This window comes from Ipomoea triloba, chromosome 1 (assembly GCF_003576645.1).
Source record: "Ipomoea triloba cultivar NCNSP0323 chromosome 1, ASM357664v1".
Taxonomy (NCBI): Eukaryota; Viridiplantae; Streptophyta; class Magnoliopsida; order Solanales; family Convolvulaceae; genus Ipomoea; species Ipomoea triloba.
This window is the reverse complement of record NC_044916.1, coordinates 19931871-19952974: the sequence shown is the minus strand read 5'-3', so window position 1 is coordinate 19952974 and position 21104 is coordinate 19931871. Positions and strand designations below refer to the sequence as shown.

General features: G+C 33.9%; 2 protein-coding genes across 4 annotated transcripts in view; one reads left to right on the top strand and one right to left on the bottom strand.

Annotated features, from left to right (window-relative positions):
• Nucleotides 1–1087: 1087 nt before the first annotated feature.
• Nucleotides 1088–6754, bottom strand: LOC116002380 (transcription initiation factor TFIID subunit 12-like). Its single transcript, XM_031242512.1, has 9 exons — nucleotides 6231–6754; nucleotides 5871–6029; nucleotides 4777–5274; nucleotides 3779–3853; nucleotides 2852–2930; nucleotides 2690–2754; nucleotides 2545–2580; nucleotides 1655–1860; nucleotides 1088–1503 (listed from the first exon to the last, which is right to left on the bottom strand). The coding sequence occupies exons 1-8, from the start codon at nucleotides 6669–6671 to the stop codon at nucleotides 1729–1731; spliced, it is 1485 nt and encodes a 494-aa protein (XP_031098372.1). The 5' UTR covers nucleotides 6672–6754; the 3' UTR covers nucleotides 1088–1503; nucleotides 1655–1728.
• Nucleotides 6755–11402: 4648 nt separating this feature from the next.
• LOC116001498 overlaps nucleotides 11403–21104 on the top strand; it is an 11387-nt gene continuing 1685 nt past the window's right edge. Inside the window, exons 1-3 of one of the 3 annotated variants that reach the window (XR_004094235.1) lie at nucleotides 11403–11564; nucleotides 11882–12081; nucleotides 14919–15191. Coding sequence is in view for 1 of the 3 variants with exons in the window: in XM_031241370.1 (XP_031097230.1) it covers nucleotides 11998–12081 (84 nt within the window). In the remaining 2 variants the exon portion in view is untranslated. Of the gene's footprint in view, nucleotides 11565–11881; nucleotides 12082–12827; nucleotides 12867–14918; nucleotides 15192–21104 lie in introns of those variants that run through there. The other 2 variants (XR_004094236.1, XM_031241370.1) reach the window with 2 other exon arrangements.

Sequence of the window (21104 nt, the reverse complement as noted above, 5' to 3'; positions counted from 1 at the left end):
TAATGACTAAAAAGCAAAAACTTGTATGAGACAGTTCCACCGTAAGACGGGTCTAGTCGGGTCGGGACAAGATGAAAATGTAATATTTATACGCACAAATGTCATATTTTTAAGGGAAGATACAATACTTTTACATTTCGATTTAAAAGTATTATTGTTTTCATTAAAAGCATTATATTTTCCCTTATAAGTAAGGAGCACTTGCCAACATTACTTTTTTATGAAAAAATATAATACTTTTTCTCTTATAAGTAACAAAAATTGTATTCCTGGTTAGTATTATATTTGAGCATATAAGTATGACATTTGTATGTTGTTTCAATCCGACCCGACCTGTCTCATGAATAAAGATTCGTGAGACGATTTCACACAAGTGTGATCCTGACTAAAAATATTAAGTTAGCTCCTAAGTCATCATTTACTCGTCCATTTTTTAAATATTTCAACTAATTTAATCCGATGTTTTTTTTAATACAACTAACCATATTACATTGTAGTTTATGTTCATCTATACTTTCTCAACCTATTGAAGCACATATGAGAAAGTCACTACATGCCATCTGAGCACAAGGTACTTGACAATTTAATCTGAGGTTAAGAATTCATTTGTTACATTTTTTGTCAAGCTAATATAACCCCTACAAATATATAAAAATTAAAATAAATAAAGAACTTTTAAGTCTTCAAGGTGCAAACAAAATATGCAGTGGACTTAGATAGTCAGTTCGGTGCGAACGAAGATTAGTTTGAGATAATACACAGAATTTGACTTCATAATGTATACAGATAATTGTGGATCCTGATCAATACACAAAATTATATACATTATGGAGTTAAATTCTATGTATTGGATCAAAGTTCAGAATGCACTGTGGACCCTATATAACAATTGTGGTAAATAAACATGGACTAATTTTTTTTTTTTAATATTCACATGTGACATGTAATGACTAATGAGTTAAAATGATATGGAATATTTTTTTTTTAAAAAGTACATATATAAATAGATTCTTGATTACATCGTAACAGAATCAGTAGTACTCAAAAAAAAAAATTGATTCTTAAGTGACAGCGGATTTCCCTCACGTCATTAAAAAAAAAGATTGACAAAAATAAGATTAGACACCATACTATGCTGGTTTACATAATTAAATATTCCACAAATTTAACAAACATGAAGGTAAAAAGTTACATTGTCATCCTTGCTACAAATAGGAGCTGAAAACAATCTTTTGATCATTTCATTTCACATTTATGCTTTCCCATTACAGCATGCATTTCCTTGGAGCATCTCCATTCTCCCCTTCAGGTTGGGGTCTATCAATTTATTCATCGCTCCAGTTAACGTTTAGTAATTTACACGAAGGATGATGTAAAGCACAGCTTGGGTACAAACCAATCCCGCAAATAGAGACAACCTTTCACATTGACCCACATCCAACGAGGAAGAGAAGTTCATAATGTTTTATGAGAGAAGGCACAGTTTTTTTGTTCAAAGGATTTCTGCATCACATGTATTATAAGGATTCTATTATTATGGGAATTTTCCATGGCAATATCTGATGTAAAAAAGAATGTAGAATGCAAACAAATATATATATATATATATATATATAGAGGTATGAAAGGAAAAAATAAATATGTAAGACCGAACCTCAAGGAGTCATAACAAAGATGGCACAGCCAGTCTCCCTAATCGGAGAGCAGACTCTCTCGCGCAGCTGTGCTTCAGGTCTTTGCGTTAGGGGAAGTCAAAATATTGGTAGGACCTTTTCCAAGTGGTGTCGTCTTTGAATTCCCACCTTGTCCGGCAGAGCTCTTTGTATTGCTTGGCTTTACAGCAACAGACGATCGCTTGATCTGCCAAACAATGAAAGACAGATAGACAAGACTCCTTATCAGAGTTCCCTATACAGATTATTATTATTATAAAAGACTGGAAGAAATTATATATTTAAGAAAGAGTTAATTCCATTTTTGGACTTCGATTTATAAGTCCACTTTTAGTCTTTTTTTTTTTTTTTATCAGAATATCCCCTTTGGTCCTAGTATTATTGTGGCATGCATGTTTGGTCTTCCGTCAACAAAATCATTGAAATGCCGTTAAATACAAGGGCATTTTGATTATTATTATTATTATTATTATTATTATTATTATATATAATGTGGGTTGCCCAGCTATATTTTTTATGTTGATTTTCTTGAAAAAATTCATAATTAAAGACCGAAATGCCCTTGTATTTAAGGGCACTTAAACTGTTTTGTTGATTAAGGACCAAAAATGGTCATGCCACAATAATAGTAGGACCAAAGAGGAATGCTCTGAAAAAAAAAAAAAAAAAAAGGACTAAAAGTGGATCACCCACCACCTATAAATCTAGGACAAAAAATGGAATTAACTCTTTAAGAAATATATGCCATCTCCAACACTCCCACTAAACAATCGCTCAAAACGGTTTTTTTTTTCTTCCTGTTCTTCTTTAATGTCTATGTATCTAATTTTTCTATGAGAAAGGAGAGGGGAAGAGGGAGATTAAAACTTACCGCAGCCAGCCGTTCTCTATGAACGTCACTTGTAAGCTGGAAACCAAAAGAAAACACGACGTAGAACAGTTTAAGAAATATGAGGGCTGAAATTAAGGGCATTCTCAACCATAAATTAAAAAATATCTTAAAAAAATGTTCTTACAGGTTTCTTGTAGGTCCTAATCTCATCCCCACTAAATCCAGGAAGAGTAATGTTCCAGTGCCTTTCTGAATTAAGCAGAACTAAACATTAAAAACTGTCCATTGCAGAAAGAGCCACTAATATACAACTTGTAATGTAGTCCGTAAATAAAATGTAACTGACCAGCATGTAGAAGGATGTCCTTCGCTTCCAGTGTTGAGGACTTACGATGTTTGGCCAATGAACAACCAAAGGTTGTAAGCTGTTTGAACAAATATGGGAGGAAGGATATATTAAAAACACAGCATACAGGTTAGTGGAGTGAGCAATGAGTAAGCAGAATGAAATAAAAGTTGGCCTAGAGATCTAAAAATTGCCCACCATTTATCAATTTCAAAGGCAAAACTGGTTCTTGGTTAAAAATACAACAGTACATAGGCAAATTGGCTAAATTGGTCACAACCATAAAGACTTACTACAATAACTTTTTTGAAAATGTTATAATCTAATATTGGGCTACCCCTAAAATGAAAGCTAGTGGACCGAACAAGGCTCTGATACCATGTTATAATCTAATATTGGGCCAAGGTCACAAAACTGGGCTATAATGCACATGGGCCAAACCACACTAAAAGACTAAATCCAATCAATTATCTAGTCTAACTCAAGACCTTATAAACCTATATTGTTCTCTCTTATTTTTTCAATGTGGGACTGTTAACAGAAAACAAGTTGGCTATCATTCAAAAAGGGTTGTCTTTTTATATCTACTTCATGTGGAATCCTAATCCGAAGTATAAAGCATAAAGTCGAAAGTTCTCAACACTGAAGTTCTATGACACATTGAATGAATACAAGTACTTGAGGTTCCTACTTCAATATGATTTACACTACAAACAATTCACAGAAATGCTCCTTTGGCAGGAATGTGACAAGTTAGATTACTATGTTAACCAAAACTCCAAAAAGCAGAATATTATATCAAGCACAGGAAAATCATACCTAACTTAAAATTAAGATTCTAAAATGGATATACCCAAATCCCAACCAATATCAGTCTTAAGTGGAACTTCAATTTGTAGGCAAAGTGCCAGTCCAGATAAAACTTACAGATTCTACAAATTCATCTGCAATATCCACAAGGATGTCTTCAACCTCAGCATCCAACTTCTCTGATGGGTCAATCTGTCAATGTAGTGTAAGTCAAATGCATGGATCAGTAGTAGTTATGACTGGACAGTAACGTGTCAAATACAAGAAGTCAAGAACATGTAAAAAATTGCGGCTCTTTCACACATAACTTCTGAAAGTAACATGAACTGTGATGTCTAGATGTATAATCTAATTAATGCAGAAGTCTACAAAAAGGTTGCAACAAAGTAGGACAAATTGAGCAGTTTACTTCAAGACCCCTTTGGTTGCAATAATAATTGAACTACGTACCTCTATGAGCATTTAGATTTTTTGATCCTCAGTTCTTCTAGCAACAAGTTTATCTTCTAAAAGTTCGTTGACATTCAAATTATACAGAAAGGATTATATGTTTATCCTATCTTCACCCTTTCACAGAAAAAACATCACATCAAGTGATTTTCTTTCAAGTAATCAATCATCACACAATATTACCTTCCTCCAACCCCTAACATACCCAAAAAAGTGTATAGACAAATACCCAGGAGATCATGAAATCATTAAATCAACATGTTTTTGCTTACAATAAACAGTCAATACCCTCATTGTGAATGATTTTCATAACTATATTTACATAAACAAACAATTAAAGCATCCAAATTCTTAAAATAATAAGCTCTATCTAATATACGCTGAGAAATTATGAAATGGATCTGCCAGGTGGCAAGAGCTACCACCCTCCGGTGAGGCAGAAGCATCAAGTGAAGTAATCAAGTAATTCCCAATACTTTCAAGATGCTTAACTTGAGTTTAGGGCTTTAGGCAACCATCTTAATCTTGATTTAGGAGCAGTTTAAACTATTCCGCAATGACAATAATAGGTTGGTCTCTTGTCTTCATGAGAAAAGACATGAAACCATTAGATCAAGGAAATGTTAAGCAATTCAGGCAATAGAAACAGAAAGTGCATTGTTCACCTGGGTCACTAGCTCCTGGATGCTTCTCTTGCTCAGAATCCTATTACAAGGCTCCTCAGTCTCTGCAGCAGAAGTTTTATTAAGGGGCCCAGACTGGACAGCAGCAGAATGCAGCAATGCATGAGATGACGGTCTTGGGATTCCAAATCCATGACTCCTTGCAATTGGTGGTTGATTGGGAAAGGGTTGTTGAGTCCTTGATGGTTGAATCTGCTGCCCCAAATTCTCTTGAGACTGACTTGAGATTGAAGGCTGTGCTTGCTGGGCAGAAGATGTGTGCTGTTGCTGCTGAGAGGCAGGCACAGAATGGTGATGCTGTGGACGAATATGAGAACGTTGCTGCAAGGACTGTTGGCTCAGTTGAGGCCTTAGTGAGGGGGGTGGCAAAGGCGGTTTCCCTTGCACTCCCGAAGATAACCATGCTTGATTCTGGGACTGTGGACTTTGAGATGTACTAGGGGGGTTAGGAGCTCTCAACATGCCATGTCCCTGAAAATTCTGCAAGGGATATAGACAGAAGAAAAAGTGATTATACAAAGTATGCAAAATATTCTTTACTGCAGGGAACAATTCTATATTATCTTCAGTGCCACCTACTGGACCATGGTTGCTTCGTATAGTCCTGCTAATCTGAGAACTAAAAAGTTCCAATCATGTGACAGTCGCAAAGTAAAGAGCTTTGGCACATTAGAGAACCAATACAAAAAATGACTGCTCATAATGAGGGGAAAAAGTGTAAAGATTCATCCTTTTGGGTGCCTGTGATTTGTAGTTACACTCTAACAATCAATCTTAATGCCTTAAACTCACAGCAAATGAGCAGGCATAAACACAATTTACTAGATATAGACTAAGTAAAAGTTAGTCAAAGCCATAACTAATTAACTAGACAAACCATGCCTCACTTTTCATCAAGATTATCATCCAGTTGGTCAGAGAAGTTGAGAATGCAATTGATGCATCAACCAACCACTAAATTTTAAGTATTGCAGTCATATCTATCTATAAGACTATAACAAAATTCGAACTTGAACTACAAAAACAAAAACAATAGATACAAAAGCAGTAAACTTGGACAAATATAGTCTACTCACTTGTGAAGAAGGGGACTGGCTATTTGTGACAGTCTGCTGTCTAATTGCCGTCGTAATAGATCTCACTGGCTGGGGAGGAACCCCAGCTGGTCGCATTGGCATACTCGAACCAAGTGACCCTGTAATTCCAATCCCTTGCATTCCTTGTACAGGTCTACCCTATACATTTCAAACAAGAAGAATGCCTTTACTTATCAGCATATCCTCTTCTTCAAACCCATAAAGTTAATTAATCAAATTCCCGAAACAGCACACACAAAATAGCAAGAAAGCAACAATACAATATCCATTGTATGAAAAATTAAAGCTTTATCTTTTACTTATATGTCCAATTAAAAAAAAAAAAAAAACAATCAGAACCTGGGCTGAACTCGAAGTAGGCAGAGAATCAGGCACACCGCGACCCAACCCACCAAATTGCTGCCCAAAAGAAGGCGGAGCCAATGATGAAAAGGAGGCGGGAGGCGGAGAAGGGCCAGGCTGGTGGGCAGGGACCCCAATTGCCAACCCACCTCTAGCAGGCGGCGGCACTGTTAGCGAAGAAGGAGGATGAGCCAAGTGCTGGAAAGGCGAGGGTTGTTGCCGGGAAGTAGCGAAGGAGGACGGGGGTTCCGAAGCTGGCCTTGATTGAAGGTTTTGCGAGGGTGGGGTCACGGAGGTAGAAGCAGAGGGGTTTAGGGTTGGTTTGGTAGAAGATGCTGGCGTCGAAAGAGGAGGGAGTGAGGAGGTAGAAGCGGCAGAAGGTGAAGGAGTTGGCGGCGGTGATGACCGTTCGGTTGGCGGCGGCGGTTGTTGCTCCATTGGACTGCAAATCAGTAATACGTTGGGGAATCTAACCTCCGCGACGTCGGGCCTCTGTTCAGGACTTGTGAACTCCTCTGATCAATACTCAATTACTACGTAGTAATAAATTAAATATTTCTTTTATTTATTTAAATAAAATTACGGAAAATGATATATGCATCCCATGAAAGTAAAACTTCCATCACGTCATCTGTATTAATTTTATTTGAAAAAAATAAAGAGAAAGTAATAAAAACTGTGACTTGCATAAGACATATAAACATAGAGTAAAAAATATAATAGAATTTAGGAGTACGTGTAGTATTACTCTAAAATTACTATATAGAGCCATTAAAACAGGTTTTAAGGGTCGAGGTCCATCTTGCTCCTTACATTAAGTAACATATGAGTTTTAATTTTGACCGCCTATAAAAGAGTGCCCTTTATATGCTCTGATCTTTTAATTTTGTTCCTTTCTTGATATCTCATATTTCCTTTTTTTCAAAGGCCTAGTACTTGGATACTTAGATACATGTGCTATATATCATATTACTTGCTCTTTGAATTATTTTGACGAATGCAACATTATTCAAAGTGATGTTAATTTGCTTAATGGTGAAATTGTTAGGGTCTCACATATTGAAAATATTCAAATTGTTTGAAACTCTCTAAGGAATGTGTTGTACATTCATACTTTCACCTTTAACATTGTATCAACAAGTAAATAAATTTAAAAAGCATTGTAGTTGTAGCTTATGTGATACCCGAGATTTTTGCTTCCATTTCCATCTAGTTGAAATTCCAAAATTTATCCCTAATTCTTTTCCAATATTCATTTGGTCCCTAATTCATGTTCATTGAAGTCTACTCTCATGTTCATATCCGTTGGAATTACAAACTCTATTCATTTGGACCAACTAGTTGTTAAACTACCTAGAATATTATTATAATTATAATATTTCTTTTCTTGAATTAGGTGATATATATGTATAAATTAATTTTAATATTATATATACTTATATACGTATGTATGGTATATATATATTATATAACTATGCATGTGTTATGATATATAATATATGTACGTGTATATATATATAAATAAATGTGTGTGTTTATATTAATATATATATATTTAAGTGTGAACCTATATATTGTATTAACTACACAACTAATATATATAGACTATGATTAATTTTAATATATATGTATTAGTCGTGTATATGATATATATATAAATATATATAATCCATATCAAATCAAGATTTCTTTATCCTATCAAATTATTATTTTTATTATTATAAATCTCTAGATTGGGAGTTACAAGAGAGTGATTGGGAGTTTTTCAAATTTGTGATTCTATCCTATTTATTCTCATTCAAAGGGGGGAGTACTATTTATCTTGTCTTCCTCTCTCCTCTTTCTCTTGGCCGAAGAAAACATCACAAACGAAAAAAAAAAAATCTTCTTCTTCTTTCTTTTGAATGAAATCCATCTTGGGAAGCAAAGTCTTGATAAGTAAGTGTTATATTATAATTATAATTCTAGAGTTAGTTTATATATGTGTATCTTATAGGAACTTTTCCTTGTGTATTTTGGTTGGTGGAAAATTGTTGCTAGTAGAGGTGGTGGATCAAACAAACAAGGGTTAGAAGAGGATTTTCTAGGGTGTACCTACAATTTCCAAGTAAGTGGATTTTACTCACCTTGCTTGCCCTTTATTTTTAGGTATTGTTCTACTTGGTGGATAAGATTTTATGTAAGATCATGTGTTGTTCCTTTGAAGAAATTGTTAATTTGTTTGATTACCCAAGTAGTTCATACCACCTTGATTTCAAGAAAATTGTTGGTCTATTTTATTAAAACTCTATTTTATAAAATTCTTTTATATATGTGTGTACTGATACGTATGTGTGTATATTCTAAATATCTATGTATATATATTTGTATGTTTTAGTATACATACGTGTACACTATGTGTATAAAAAAATAATAAATAAATAAATAAATAAATATATATATATATATATATATATATATATATATAAAAGAACACACGCACACAGAATCACACACACACACACTGTGTGTGATTCTGTGTGCGTGTGTTCTTATATATATATATATTTCTTTTATTATAAATATGTGCGTACGGTAGTTTGTATATATATATATATATATATATATATATATATATATATATATATATATATCTTCTCTGTGCGTATGGTGTATATATATAAAAATATATATATATATTTAGTGTGTGTATACGAGTACGTATAATAGTTATCAAAAAAATATATATATATTTAATTAAATTGTATGTGGTACGGTAGTGTATAAAAAAAACAATTTATTTATTATCATTATATATAATTGTTATGATTTGTACGTATTATCTTATATATGTAGATATATGTCAATATATGAGACCAAGTATATAATACTTGTAAGATTAGTGTATGTGCATATATATGTAACTGTAGAGATAATTATATAAAATTGTTTATTTAGTTGTATATAAAAATATCATATATTTGTGTAGGCCGTATGTTTAATTATGTATATATAGATATATTTTCTTAACTTATTATATACAAGATTACTATTATTATATGTATGTACGTATGTACTATGAGAGTATATAATTAATAAGTTTTATTAGTATATATATATATATATATATATATATATATATATATATATATGAATGTGTGGCCGTATATGCATATGTGTTTATAAATATTAAATAAATATTTTGTGTGATTTATTGTTATGTATATATGTATGATTGGACCGTATATATGTATTGTATGTGTAGATGTATTATTATTTATTAGGGATTTAAACTTTGTATTTGGGTTAGTATATTTAAGGTTTGAATTCATTAATTTGATAATATTTGGGTTAGTATGTTAAGGGTAAAAATTGGTTGTTATTTTCTTTTAAGAAATTTTGCTTAAAAGTGACGAAAGGATTTTTCATAGTACACTATCTGTAAAGTTGAATTTCTTCAAATTGAGGAATTTTTGCTAAAATATTGATTTGGAAAATTAATATTTTATTTTGACTCAAAAAGAATATTTCAAAGAAATTGCAAGTTTTTCAAAATTGGAAGCTATGTGATGTTATGAGAATTGTTGTGAATGTGGTGATTTATTTTATGAATTGAAGAGTGCCCGTAAGGAACAATCCTCGGGTACTAGGCACTATGGTGTGTTCTGTTGAGATGGGTCTGTGTACCCTAATTATAGGAGTAGTCAGTAGAAACCTTATCCTGGCTACTAGGACTGGTAACTTCTCGTTGATGCTTGGAATCCTCATTCGGGGGTGTGCACACTTAAGGTTAGAGTCTGGTTTCCATTGTAAATGGGAAATTTTGTGAAGTGTTCAGTTTAGGTATACTGTTCGCTATGGCCTGAATCCAAAGGACCCTATCCCATTATGTTGTTGATGCGCTTCCAAATGTTTTTACTTTACCTAATATTTTTATTGAATTTTCTGAATTATGGCATTGCAGCCAAGCTTTGAAAATGGTAAAGTATGATTTCAAAATATATATATTTTACTTTCGGGGCAAGCAGTCCCTTACTTAACAATTTTTGCTAACCCCTTACTTTCTTGTTATGTTTTGTTTGAAATCTCTAAATGAGTAACAGGTGATGTTTGATATGTTTGCGGTAAGAGTGCGGTAGATCGAGATCCCGAAGGCTTTACAAGGCTTAGAATATTTGTATTAGGGATTTCTGATGTTATTTTTGAATTAAGACTCTGAACTTTGTTTTATCTTTATGGTTTGAGTTGGTTTAGCCTTGCATCTAGCCAAGTTCTTTATGGTTTGAGTTGGTTTAGCCTTGCATCTAGCCAAGTAGGGTTAGGTGTGGCGGTAGCACCCATGAAATAAAGTACTTTGGTTTTATTTGTGGCGGTAGCACCCATGAAATAAAGTACTTTGGTTTTATTTATTATGGACTTGAAATAAAGATAAAGTACTTTGGTTTTATTTATTATGGACTTGAAATAAAGGATATGTACTTTGGTTTTATTTATTATGGACTTGAAATAAAGGATATGATAAAATTCTATTTATAGTAAGTCCATTTATAGTAAGTTCGGAAATCGAAATTTTGGGGTGTTACAGCTTACCTTTGATAGCTAATGAATGTTCAATTCAAGAATCTCATGGTATGATGGCTAGTTTAGCTAAGGAGGAAAGGGAGTTGTATCTTTGGACAAACTAGTATGCCACCCGTGCGATGCACGGAAAGAAATTTGAAAATACAAATTTAATGTTATATTATTACAAACTATTAATGTTATTAAATGTAATTTAAAATATTAGAAAATATGAAGTTCATTTCAAATACATTTTGTTGTATAGATAGATAAATAATAGAATTATAGATATAAAAAATTTATAAATGATATCACTTTTGGCATGTGGTAATGTCACAATAGTCGACGAACTAAAAGTGATATTAATTCTAGGAAAAAGTGAAAAATCAGCCCCTAAGTGAACCGGATAGTGCAATTAGCCCCCATAAGTGAAAAAAGCTTCAATTAGCCCCACTAAACCTGTTAAATACTCCAATTAAGTCCGTTTTTCCCATTTCAGCCGGTTATAACTTACCTGTCATCCACCTGGATTAAATTATATCATAGTTGGCATTGTTTATTTTAGAAATATTTATGTATTTAATAAAAAAATCCTAGAATCCCAATATAAACCCTTTCTCTCTTCTCTCATCTATTACGCTCAGTCTCTCTCGCCATTTCTCCCAATTCTCACAACACACATCGCCACCATAGCTAATCTCTCTTCACTCCTTGAATTTCAAATTTCTAGTGTTCTTCTGCAGGTTGTGGAATCGCTTAATCTAAGGTTTTAGTGCAAAGGTTCTTCTCCAGGTAAGAATTTTTTTTTTTCTTTTTGATTTTTGAAATACGAATCAATTTTGGTTTGATGATTTTGAGTTTAAGGGTAAATTGGTTACATTTTTTTTTTTGCTAAGTAATGCAAACTTACAGTTTTAACAGTGTTCATATTCATGGTACATAAAGGGTTAGCATTCATTCATCTTCACAGTTGTCATGGGTTAAATTAGGCATAAACCCCATATCTCTTGTCAATCTTTTATCCCTCTGTTTTTTGCATTTTCGCAATTTTTTTCTTGGCAGATTAACATCCCTTTCATTAGTCTTGTTTATCATATGTTTGTTTATAGGATGTTTGTTGGTTGCACATATGATGACCATGGGATTCAAGAGGCAGGAATAGTTCAACAAGAAATACAAGTTGAAGAGGAAGATTGGCAGCTAATTAGGGCTGAAAATACAGACCATGGTGAAGATTATGGCTTTGATGACCATCCAAGTTATCCTACAGACAATGAGGATAATTCGAATGATGTTGGTGATCATTCTAGTAAGTTCCTGTAACCCCTCGTCTTTCCGATAAGTCTAAGGGTCGGAAAATATATCTTTAGGCTATGACATTCATAAGATGATCTCCCGATATGTCAAGGGAATTTTTATACGGAGGTATAGTTGTCATTAAGCTGCGATCGTTCGTGCCGGTCACGAACCAACCGTAAAATTTTCGAGGACGAATTTTCAGCTCGGATTTCCTTAAAAATTGATGATTAGGCATGTTATGACTAAGTATGAACTTCCTGCTTAGTTAAGTTGAAATTGGATGAGCTATAAGGGTCGAAATTTATTTCTGATCGTACACCGCGAAATTTCTACAGTGTACCGAACCTAGCCCATTTTGGAGCTTTTGACTGGAATAAATTTTTGGTTTCGGAAATTATTCTTTCTGGATTATTTTCCACCGAAACTTTATCTGTTTGGACCACAACTGATATGTTGTGGAGATATTTTATTATTTTATTATTTTTTTTCCTAAAGCTTATCCCATAAGTTGGGATTAAATATAAAAGGAATTTTTTTTCCCTTTTCTTCCCCAAATGCCAAAAAGAGAGAGAGAGAGGTGTGATCATCTTCCACCATTTTTTCTTCCAAAGTTCCATAGCCAAATCCTTCTAAACTTCCAATTTATTCGGTAAGTTTTCAATATTATTCGGTAGAAAGCTTTGTAATCCTTCCTAGGTTATGAATCTATGTTTAATTTCTTGATACATGATGTTATGGTGTTGATTTTGAACCTAGGTTTTAAGGTGAAAATTGGGGAAAGGATCCAAAATTGCTTCCTAGGGTGTTAGAAATCCTTTACAAGGTAAGGAATTCCCTTAAGTTGGAATTAGTCACTTAAATTTGGATAATTGATTTTGGTTGAAATATGGTGTTTTTGGAGCTTTGGGAATATTTTTGTATACATGTTCATAGCTTGGATATGCTTGTATATGTTGTATTTATGTTCATATGAGCTTATACTTGTGAAAATAGTGAAAGGAAATCAGGGTAGATTCTGGCAGTAACTTCCGAAATTTATTGGGAAAAATTGGTAAGGTATTTTGATCCAATTTTTTTTAGACATGTAGTTCTATAAGTGTAGAACCCGCATATAAAATTTCATAATGATCGGAGTAGTGGAAGTATGGTTTTCGGAATTTTTCCCAAAACTGGTCCAGGGAGAGACAGAATTCCGGACAGCCCACTGCCAAGGGCAAAAATGGAATTTTCTGTGTTTATTCGTGGATCAAAATGACCAAAACTTTTTATGGACATCAAGTAGTATAAGTTGGGGTTTTACCATAAAAATTTCAAGTGAAAAAGAGTTCGGGAACTATTTTTACCGGCTCAATCTTTCGGACTGCGCCAAGCTGAAATTTTCTGAATTACGCTTAGTATGATTATTGATGTGTTAATGATAATTGTGAGTGTGTGTAATATATATATGATGTGTGCGTGTGGTATATATATACTGTATATGTATGTGTGTGATATATTTATATATATGAAAATAGTATTACATATTTATATATATTGGATGTGTAGCATAACCTACATATGTGTATATATGTAATATATACATATTATATATGGTATGAGTATTAAGTATATATATATGTGGTATGTATATATATATACGTGTAATGTGTGTATTATAATATATGTACATATATGAGTATGTATGTATATTTAAATGGAGTGTTGTAATATGTATATATTTGGTATGTGTACCTTAAGTGAATATGCATAAATATGTGGAAAGTGTTAGGCTTATGTGGTATGCATATATACAAATGTGTAGTGTGATGATGGAAAATGTTTTGAGAAAGATGTTTTGAGAGACGAGACTTGTGAACCAAGTTGAGAATGGTAATTGTTTTCAAAATGGGGACTTGATTTTGTGGAAAATGTCCAAAAGAAGATGAGAAAGGAGGGGAAATGTTTTTAAAACCTTAGTTTCAAGAAGTTAAAGAGGACCTTGTCATTTATATTACCTCGGGCTATAGTACTGATGGTCTTCTTCAATATATGTACGGCAGTATACGCCAAGCCTCTACGTCACTTCGTCAGGCGTAGGGAGTTTCTGCGTCACTCAGTCAGGCGCAGGTTTTATTCATACGTAAAGCGAAGTCTATTCGCCAAGTCTCTACGTCACTTCGTCAGGCGTAGGGAGTCTCTACGTCACTTCGTCAGGCGTAGGGAGGCTCTGCGTCACTCAGTCAGGCGCAGGGGAGTTTTCTATATCACTCAGTCAGGCGTAGGCCGTGGGGGTGTGCACACTTAAGTATAGATACTCATGTCATTTTCGGGTTGGTATCAGCTTTATGGACCTAGGTGGGGCCAAACTAGGGACCATAATGATGAACCTTCGTCCAAGGGATCACGAACGAGACTTGGGGCAGGACCGTAATCCCCATGTCCAGATCCGATTTCGGTCTAGTCAAAGAAATTTGTATCCTCAATAAGGTCTCTTGCTTCTAGTCAGAAACTAAGTAACGTTTTCATAAGTGAAGACAACTAGAAGTCATAATTGTGGCATTGACATGTGTGATAGACAGGGATAGTTCTGAAAACCTATCCTGTATGAAAAGAAATCAAAGGCAACCTAGTTTGATGAACTAGGAAGTTTGATAAGGAAATGTGTTGTGACTTATATACTCATTATATGCTTGTGATTATATGGCATTAATTGTTGATTGCAGTACTGAAAGGCATGGACACCATATTTGGTAATGTGTATTTACCTTTATGAATTATTTGTCAAAACTTTTATCTGATGGAAGTGACAAATGGATTACCTTACTTAGCCGTTGTGCTAATTACACTTCACCGTGTACGTCATTTCAGATGTCATCCAGTGAAGGATCCTGTAGCCCGGCAAACACTCCTGATCATGTTTGCCCGGGACCTACTTTTGTTGGTCAGATTCTGCATGACACGTCGGGCAGAGACCCGTATTCTCCACCCTATTCTCAAGGCTACTCTCCAGGCTATACTCCAGCATCCCCTGACTATACTCCAGCAACCCCAGTCAGCCCAGTAAATATCTTTTGGTAACCTTAGTTTTGGCTGACTCTAGTCTGTTAGGTTGTGGAGGACCCGAAGTTTGTAAGTAACAGCCGTCGGGCAAATTCTTATAAATACCTTTTGATATTAATATATATGCCTAGAATATTATATTTTGATGTTTGGGGTGTTGATGTTGAGTGTGTTTCTTTTAGCCTGTGCACTTAGAGTGGAAGTTTTATCAAAGAGGTGATAGGCTTCACTCTAAGTGTGGCGGTAGCACCCAGTTTACTGCTGTAAGATGTAAGCTTCCGCAGCGTTATATTACGCATATTGTAATAGTTGTCGGAGCAGAAATTGGGGTGTTACAGTTCCCTTCATATAACTCACAAGTTTATCCACCGGTTCTAGAAGTAGGTTTGTTGTTTGAAGATAGCAACCAATTTAAACAAGCCATAATTAGTTATAGTGTGCACACAAAGAGGAACCTTAGATTTACTAAAAATGAGCCAAATAGAGTCAGGGTTAAATGTGTTAAGGACTGCCCTTTCTACTATTGTGGTTGTTGGGAGAAAAACTACTATTGTTTTCAACTTGGAAGACTAATCAATGCTCATACATGCAATACTGAAGTGAAGTTAGGTATAGTGACTCAAAAGTGGCTAGAGGACAAGTATGAAGATAAAGTCATTGCAAACCCAACGATTGGTATTGTTGAGTTGAAGAACCATATTGAATCAGATCTCAAAATCACTTTGGTAGTTAGCATGGTTAGGAGGGCAATCAAGGCAATTGTGAAGAAAGTGAATGCTAGTTTTGATGATCAATTTAAAAGATTAAGAGATTATGCTGGTGAATGCTTGAACTCAAATCCAGGAAGGTGTTGTGATTATAAAAACGAATAGAGTTGTAGAAAATGTTCCTTGTGTATTTCAAAGGATTTATATATGCTTTGGAGCATTAAAGAAGGGGTTTATACAAAGATCACTACAAGAAAAATCGCGATTCGCGACGAAAAAATTCCGTTGCGAAACAGCCAAATTCCGTCGCGAAATAGGTTTTGCGACGGAATTCGTTCCGTCGTCTATCAGCTCGTCGTATCTCTGTTTGCGACGGAAAAATTCCGTCGCGAAATATGGCGACGGAATAATTCCGTCGCAATTCCGTTGCGATTTGGCATCAAAATATTAAAAAAAAATTAGGGAATCCGCGTCTGTTCTTTGTACGACAGACGCGAATACCCTTTTAAAAATAAAAAAAAATTAAAAAGCAAAATAAAACAACAATATTGCACATTGTAGCTCTCAATACAATGAAATTAAAACAATATTCCAAATATTACAATATTCAATTAATGAAACTACAATGATAAATATGTTACACAATACACATTAAGTATTGAGCCTCTATCTTAATCATAAGAGAAACAAACTTTATCCAAGACCTTATATTTTGTGGTGGACCAGAAGAATCAGAATCTGTGGAGGACAAAAACAATTTATGACAAACCATTTAAGAATTACAATAATCATACTATTATTTAGGAAAGGAAGACATGGATAGTACATAGCTCTTACCTAAATTGTATTGAATGAAATCAATGGCCACAATTTATGTATGATCCCCTTCTGCATCAGAAACTGCATAGATAATGTGATAAAAAAACCAAAGCTGCAAGGTCCCTATTATCATCCATTTATAATATGATGAATTGCAGAATTGATGAATTCAAAAAAAATAAAGATTAGGCAAAGTAATAAAAAGCATGCATATTTCATTTTTCCCCACCTTTAAAATTTTAAAACAAATAATATTTGCTCTAAGGCTCACATAAAAATTCAAACTAAACCAAATATCAACTTGACATTCTAGCCACATAAAAAGAACCACTCAGAATCAGGTAAAACAGAAAATCAATAACTGGGCAACTTGCAGAATCCACATTACAAAAGATTGAACATTGGAGTTAATAATAAATGCATTCTTCTACAAAATATATAATAATACAAATTTACATTATTTACTTAAGTACGTAGCTATCTGTTCAGTAATATATTGTCAGACTCTATACAACTAAATAAACTCCCTATAAAAAGAGACACTCCAGCAGCCTCAACCAGCTCATTGATTTCAATTTGCAAAGGAAATAAGAATCTAGTGACTTGGATGTCAACATGATAGGCTTATCAATAAACATATTATGTATGTATTGAAATCTAAAATTTCAAATAATAGTAAAAATTGAAATTGAAATTTCAAAAGTTTATCCTTCTCAAAAACCTATTCCTTACTCATTATTACCCTGAGTTATCTTATCATATTAACAATTCTGTCCAAGTTTTATCCAAAATTTAGAGCATTTTAAGTTTGGACAAACCTGATAAAGATGTGAATTAACCTCACCACTAAGCTCAAATTGACCTCCAGGCTCCAGTAATATGCTTTGCTTTCCTGCCACACACAAGGAAAATCAAGGTCCATTGAGAATCATTAATTCTATGAGAAAAGAGAACACACCTACCTAGCAGCCACTTCATGATAAGGAAAGGAAAGGAATATGATGGATTGCATTAAGTATTGTCCAAGTACAAGAAATCAAGTTTTACATCATTCAGAGCATTGATTAGCATTTCCCTTCCAACAAGTCACCAATCATTTAGCATATCAATATCAGTTACAAGTGAACTTCATGCCCAATTCTTTTAAAGTTTGACAAGAGATTGCTTATTATTTTGCACGTATGATCAAAGAAATACAAGCAACATTAAAAAGAAATCAAAACAAATTAAATGAAAAAAGGGTTAATTCTCATTCAAAGGTCAGTGCCATTTCTTTAAACACCAAAGCATGCCTCTCTATTTGCTAATGAGTACTATTTTTTAACAACAAAAAAAGGGTCCATAAATCCCAAGATGACTAGTACTCCCAAATTGAAAGATATGCAAAGCTCATAAATCAGAAGTCAGCTGAAATATAAGCAAGAAGCAAGGAAATACTAGGAAAGGTGTACACGTACTGGACCAATATACAGCTGTTTTTTTAATCCACAGGTAATGACTCTTCATATTTGTTGCTAAGATCTGCTTTTCTGGTGTTGAAAGCATACTAAGCAAGAAAAAAGGCACTGCAATGTGTTGCTGCTTATTATCATTAGGATTTATAATAATCATATGATGAATTGCATAATTGATTAGGCAAAGTAATAGTTTAAAAAAAATAAAGATTAGGCAAAGTAATATAAAGCATGCATATTTCATTTTTCCCAACCTTTAAAATTTAAGAACAAATAATATTTGGTCTTGTGGAGAGAGAATGACCAACTGCAAATTAAAACAAGAAAGATGAAGCAGGATGTTTGTATTTGTCAACAAGGTAAAAGAAAATATATAATCGGCGTGACTTGTGAAATTAGCAACTAATAGAAAAAAAAAACAAACTGAATACTTCCATATCAATAATCAATTTAGGTAATTTAGACAATAAATCAACATTAACAATGAATACAACATACACAGGCCAACGTTGAGTATATATAATGAATATTCAAAGATTATACAGAAACTAATAAAAATTGGGGAAATATACATCACATATTCAAATATATGAACATACAGAGTATACATCACACCTCGCAGACTGCAGAGCATGAGGGAGCCAACTGGCATAAAAAAATTGTATACACATCCAAAGGCGTACCTTGAAGCTCCCTATCAATTTTCGCATTCATGGTGGGAAGAATCCCAGAGATCTGAAATCTAATTGCGGCAGAGGCAATGGCAGTGAATACCTGTCAAAATATACAAGCCAACAAATGGGAGTAACTTAACAAATAGCATCCCAACGCTTTCTCATATATAATGAAATTAAAGAACAATTGATAAAAGACATATTAGTCTTATGTTCCAAAGATCATATAGTGACTTACCTATTTTGCTAGCGACCTTTAGGGAAGATGAAAGGGCGACCTTGTCGAAGAGTGGTGACGACCGGCAACTTTGAGGAAGAACGAGCGGCGACTTTAGAAGAATGACGGCGAGTTGGAATGGCGACGGCGAGCGGCGCTGGTGAGCTAGAATGGCGACGATGAGCTGGAATGGCGAGCGGTTAAGCGGCGATTGCGACTGGAGCGGCGAGAGGCAGAGGCTTGGTCCGCTTAGAGTTTGGGACCGCGAGGCGAGCGGCGAGAGGCAGAGGCAAGAGAGGAAAAGGAATAGAGATGGAAGAGGAACGGAAACTAGGGTTTTATGAGGAAAAACAAAAGAACAACGATGTTCAAGGAGTGGAGGAAAATAAAAATAAAAAAATTGCGACGGAATCAATTCTCTCGTTATTTTTGTTGTCATTTCGCGACGGAATGTTTTCCGTCGCTAAATGAACGACGTAACTTACATCTGTCGCAAATTCCGTCGTGAATATTTTACCGCCAAGATTTCGCGGGTTTAAATTTCCCTTTGCGCTAAAAATTACGACGAAATTAATTTCCGTCGCGAATTCCGTCATTAATTTGCAACGAAAACTATTCCGTCGCAATATCCATCGCGATATTGCAACGGAATAATTTCCGTCGCGATTTTCCGTCGCGATTCGCGATTTTTCTTGTAGTGGATGTAGAAAAGTTATTGGCCTAAATGGAAGTTTTTTAAAGGGTAAGTTGAAGAAGGAAATACTAAGTGCAGTAGGCAGGGATGCGAACAATCAAATGTATCCGGTTGCTTGGGCTGTGGTGGAAATTCAGAATACCGATTCATGGAGTTGGTTCTTGAGTTTATTAAAGGAGGACTTGTAATACCCGGAAATATTTTCTACTAAAAGTTCCTAATTTAAAAAAAAAAAGAAAAAAGGGGAAGGTTTAAATTTTATTTTTTTCTAAGGCATTGGCATGCTCGAGTTATGATTCATAGATATTCAAAATAATTTTTGCTAGTTAGAATAGTTGTTAATAAGCTGCGATCGTATGTACCGGTCACGAACCGTAAAAATTTTTTAGGAGTATGTGTTCTGTCCCGTTTGTCCTAGGAAGTGGGTTATTAGGCACCATACTACTAACCTTGAATTTCCTATTTAATTAAATTTGCCCGTAGCAGTGAAAATTTATTTTGACCGTAGCATCGCTGTATTTCGCGATGTACCGAACATTACCCGATTTTAGAAATTAAGGTTAGAATGGAGTCCGGGATAATTTTGGTTTCGAATTTACCCCTACCTAAATTATTTCCTACCGAAACTATATCTGTTTTAACCCTTAACAGTCTAATTAAAGATATTTTCTTGGACTTACCATAGGGTTTTGACACTTCGCAACTCCCTACACCACATATCTTTATCCTTATCTTATAAGAAACAATGTATAAGCTTTGATCTCCCATTTTCCTTCCCTATTGCCGAAATCAAGAGAGGGAAAAAAGAGAGGAAAAATTCTTCATCTTCCACCTTGAGCCAACAACTTCCATAGCTAATTTCTTCACAAGATAATCATCTATTTGGTAAAACTTTAATTTTATTCGGTAGAAAGCTTTATTTTCCTTCCTAGATCTTGAATCTAAGTATAGTTTCTTAATATTTGTTGCTATAATGTTAAATTTTCTCTTAGGGTTTTGAGTGAAAAATTTGGGGAAAAGGTTCAAGATTCCTCCTACGGTGTTAGTACACTCCCAAAAGGTAAGGAATCCCTTAAGTAGGTTAAGGTCACTTAAAATTAGATAATTGATAGTTTATTTGAAATATGATGAATTTTAGGTGAAATTATTGTGTACATGTTTTTAGGTATAATATATATGTAATTGTATTTTACATAATATATATGTACAAAATGTCGTGTTGGTGAGATGTGGTTGTTAAAGTGCCTAAATATCTAAATTAGAAATACTATGCATATTATATAGTGTATGTACGTACGTGTAAGTATGATAATATATATTATATGCGTATATGGTATGTATGTATAAGTAATAATATAAGATGTTGTTATATATATATATATATATATATATATATATATATATATATATATATATATATATATATATA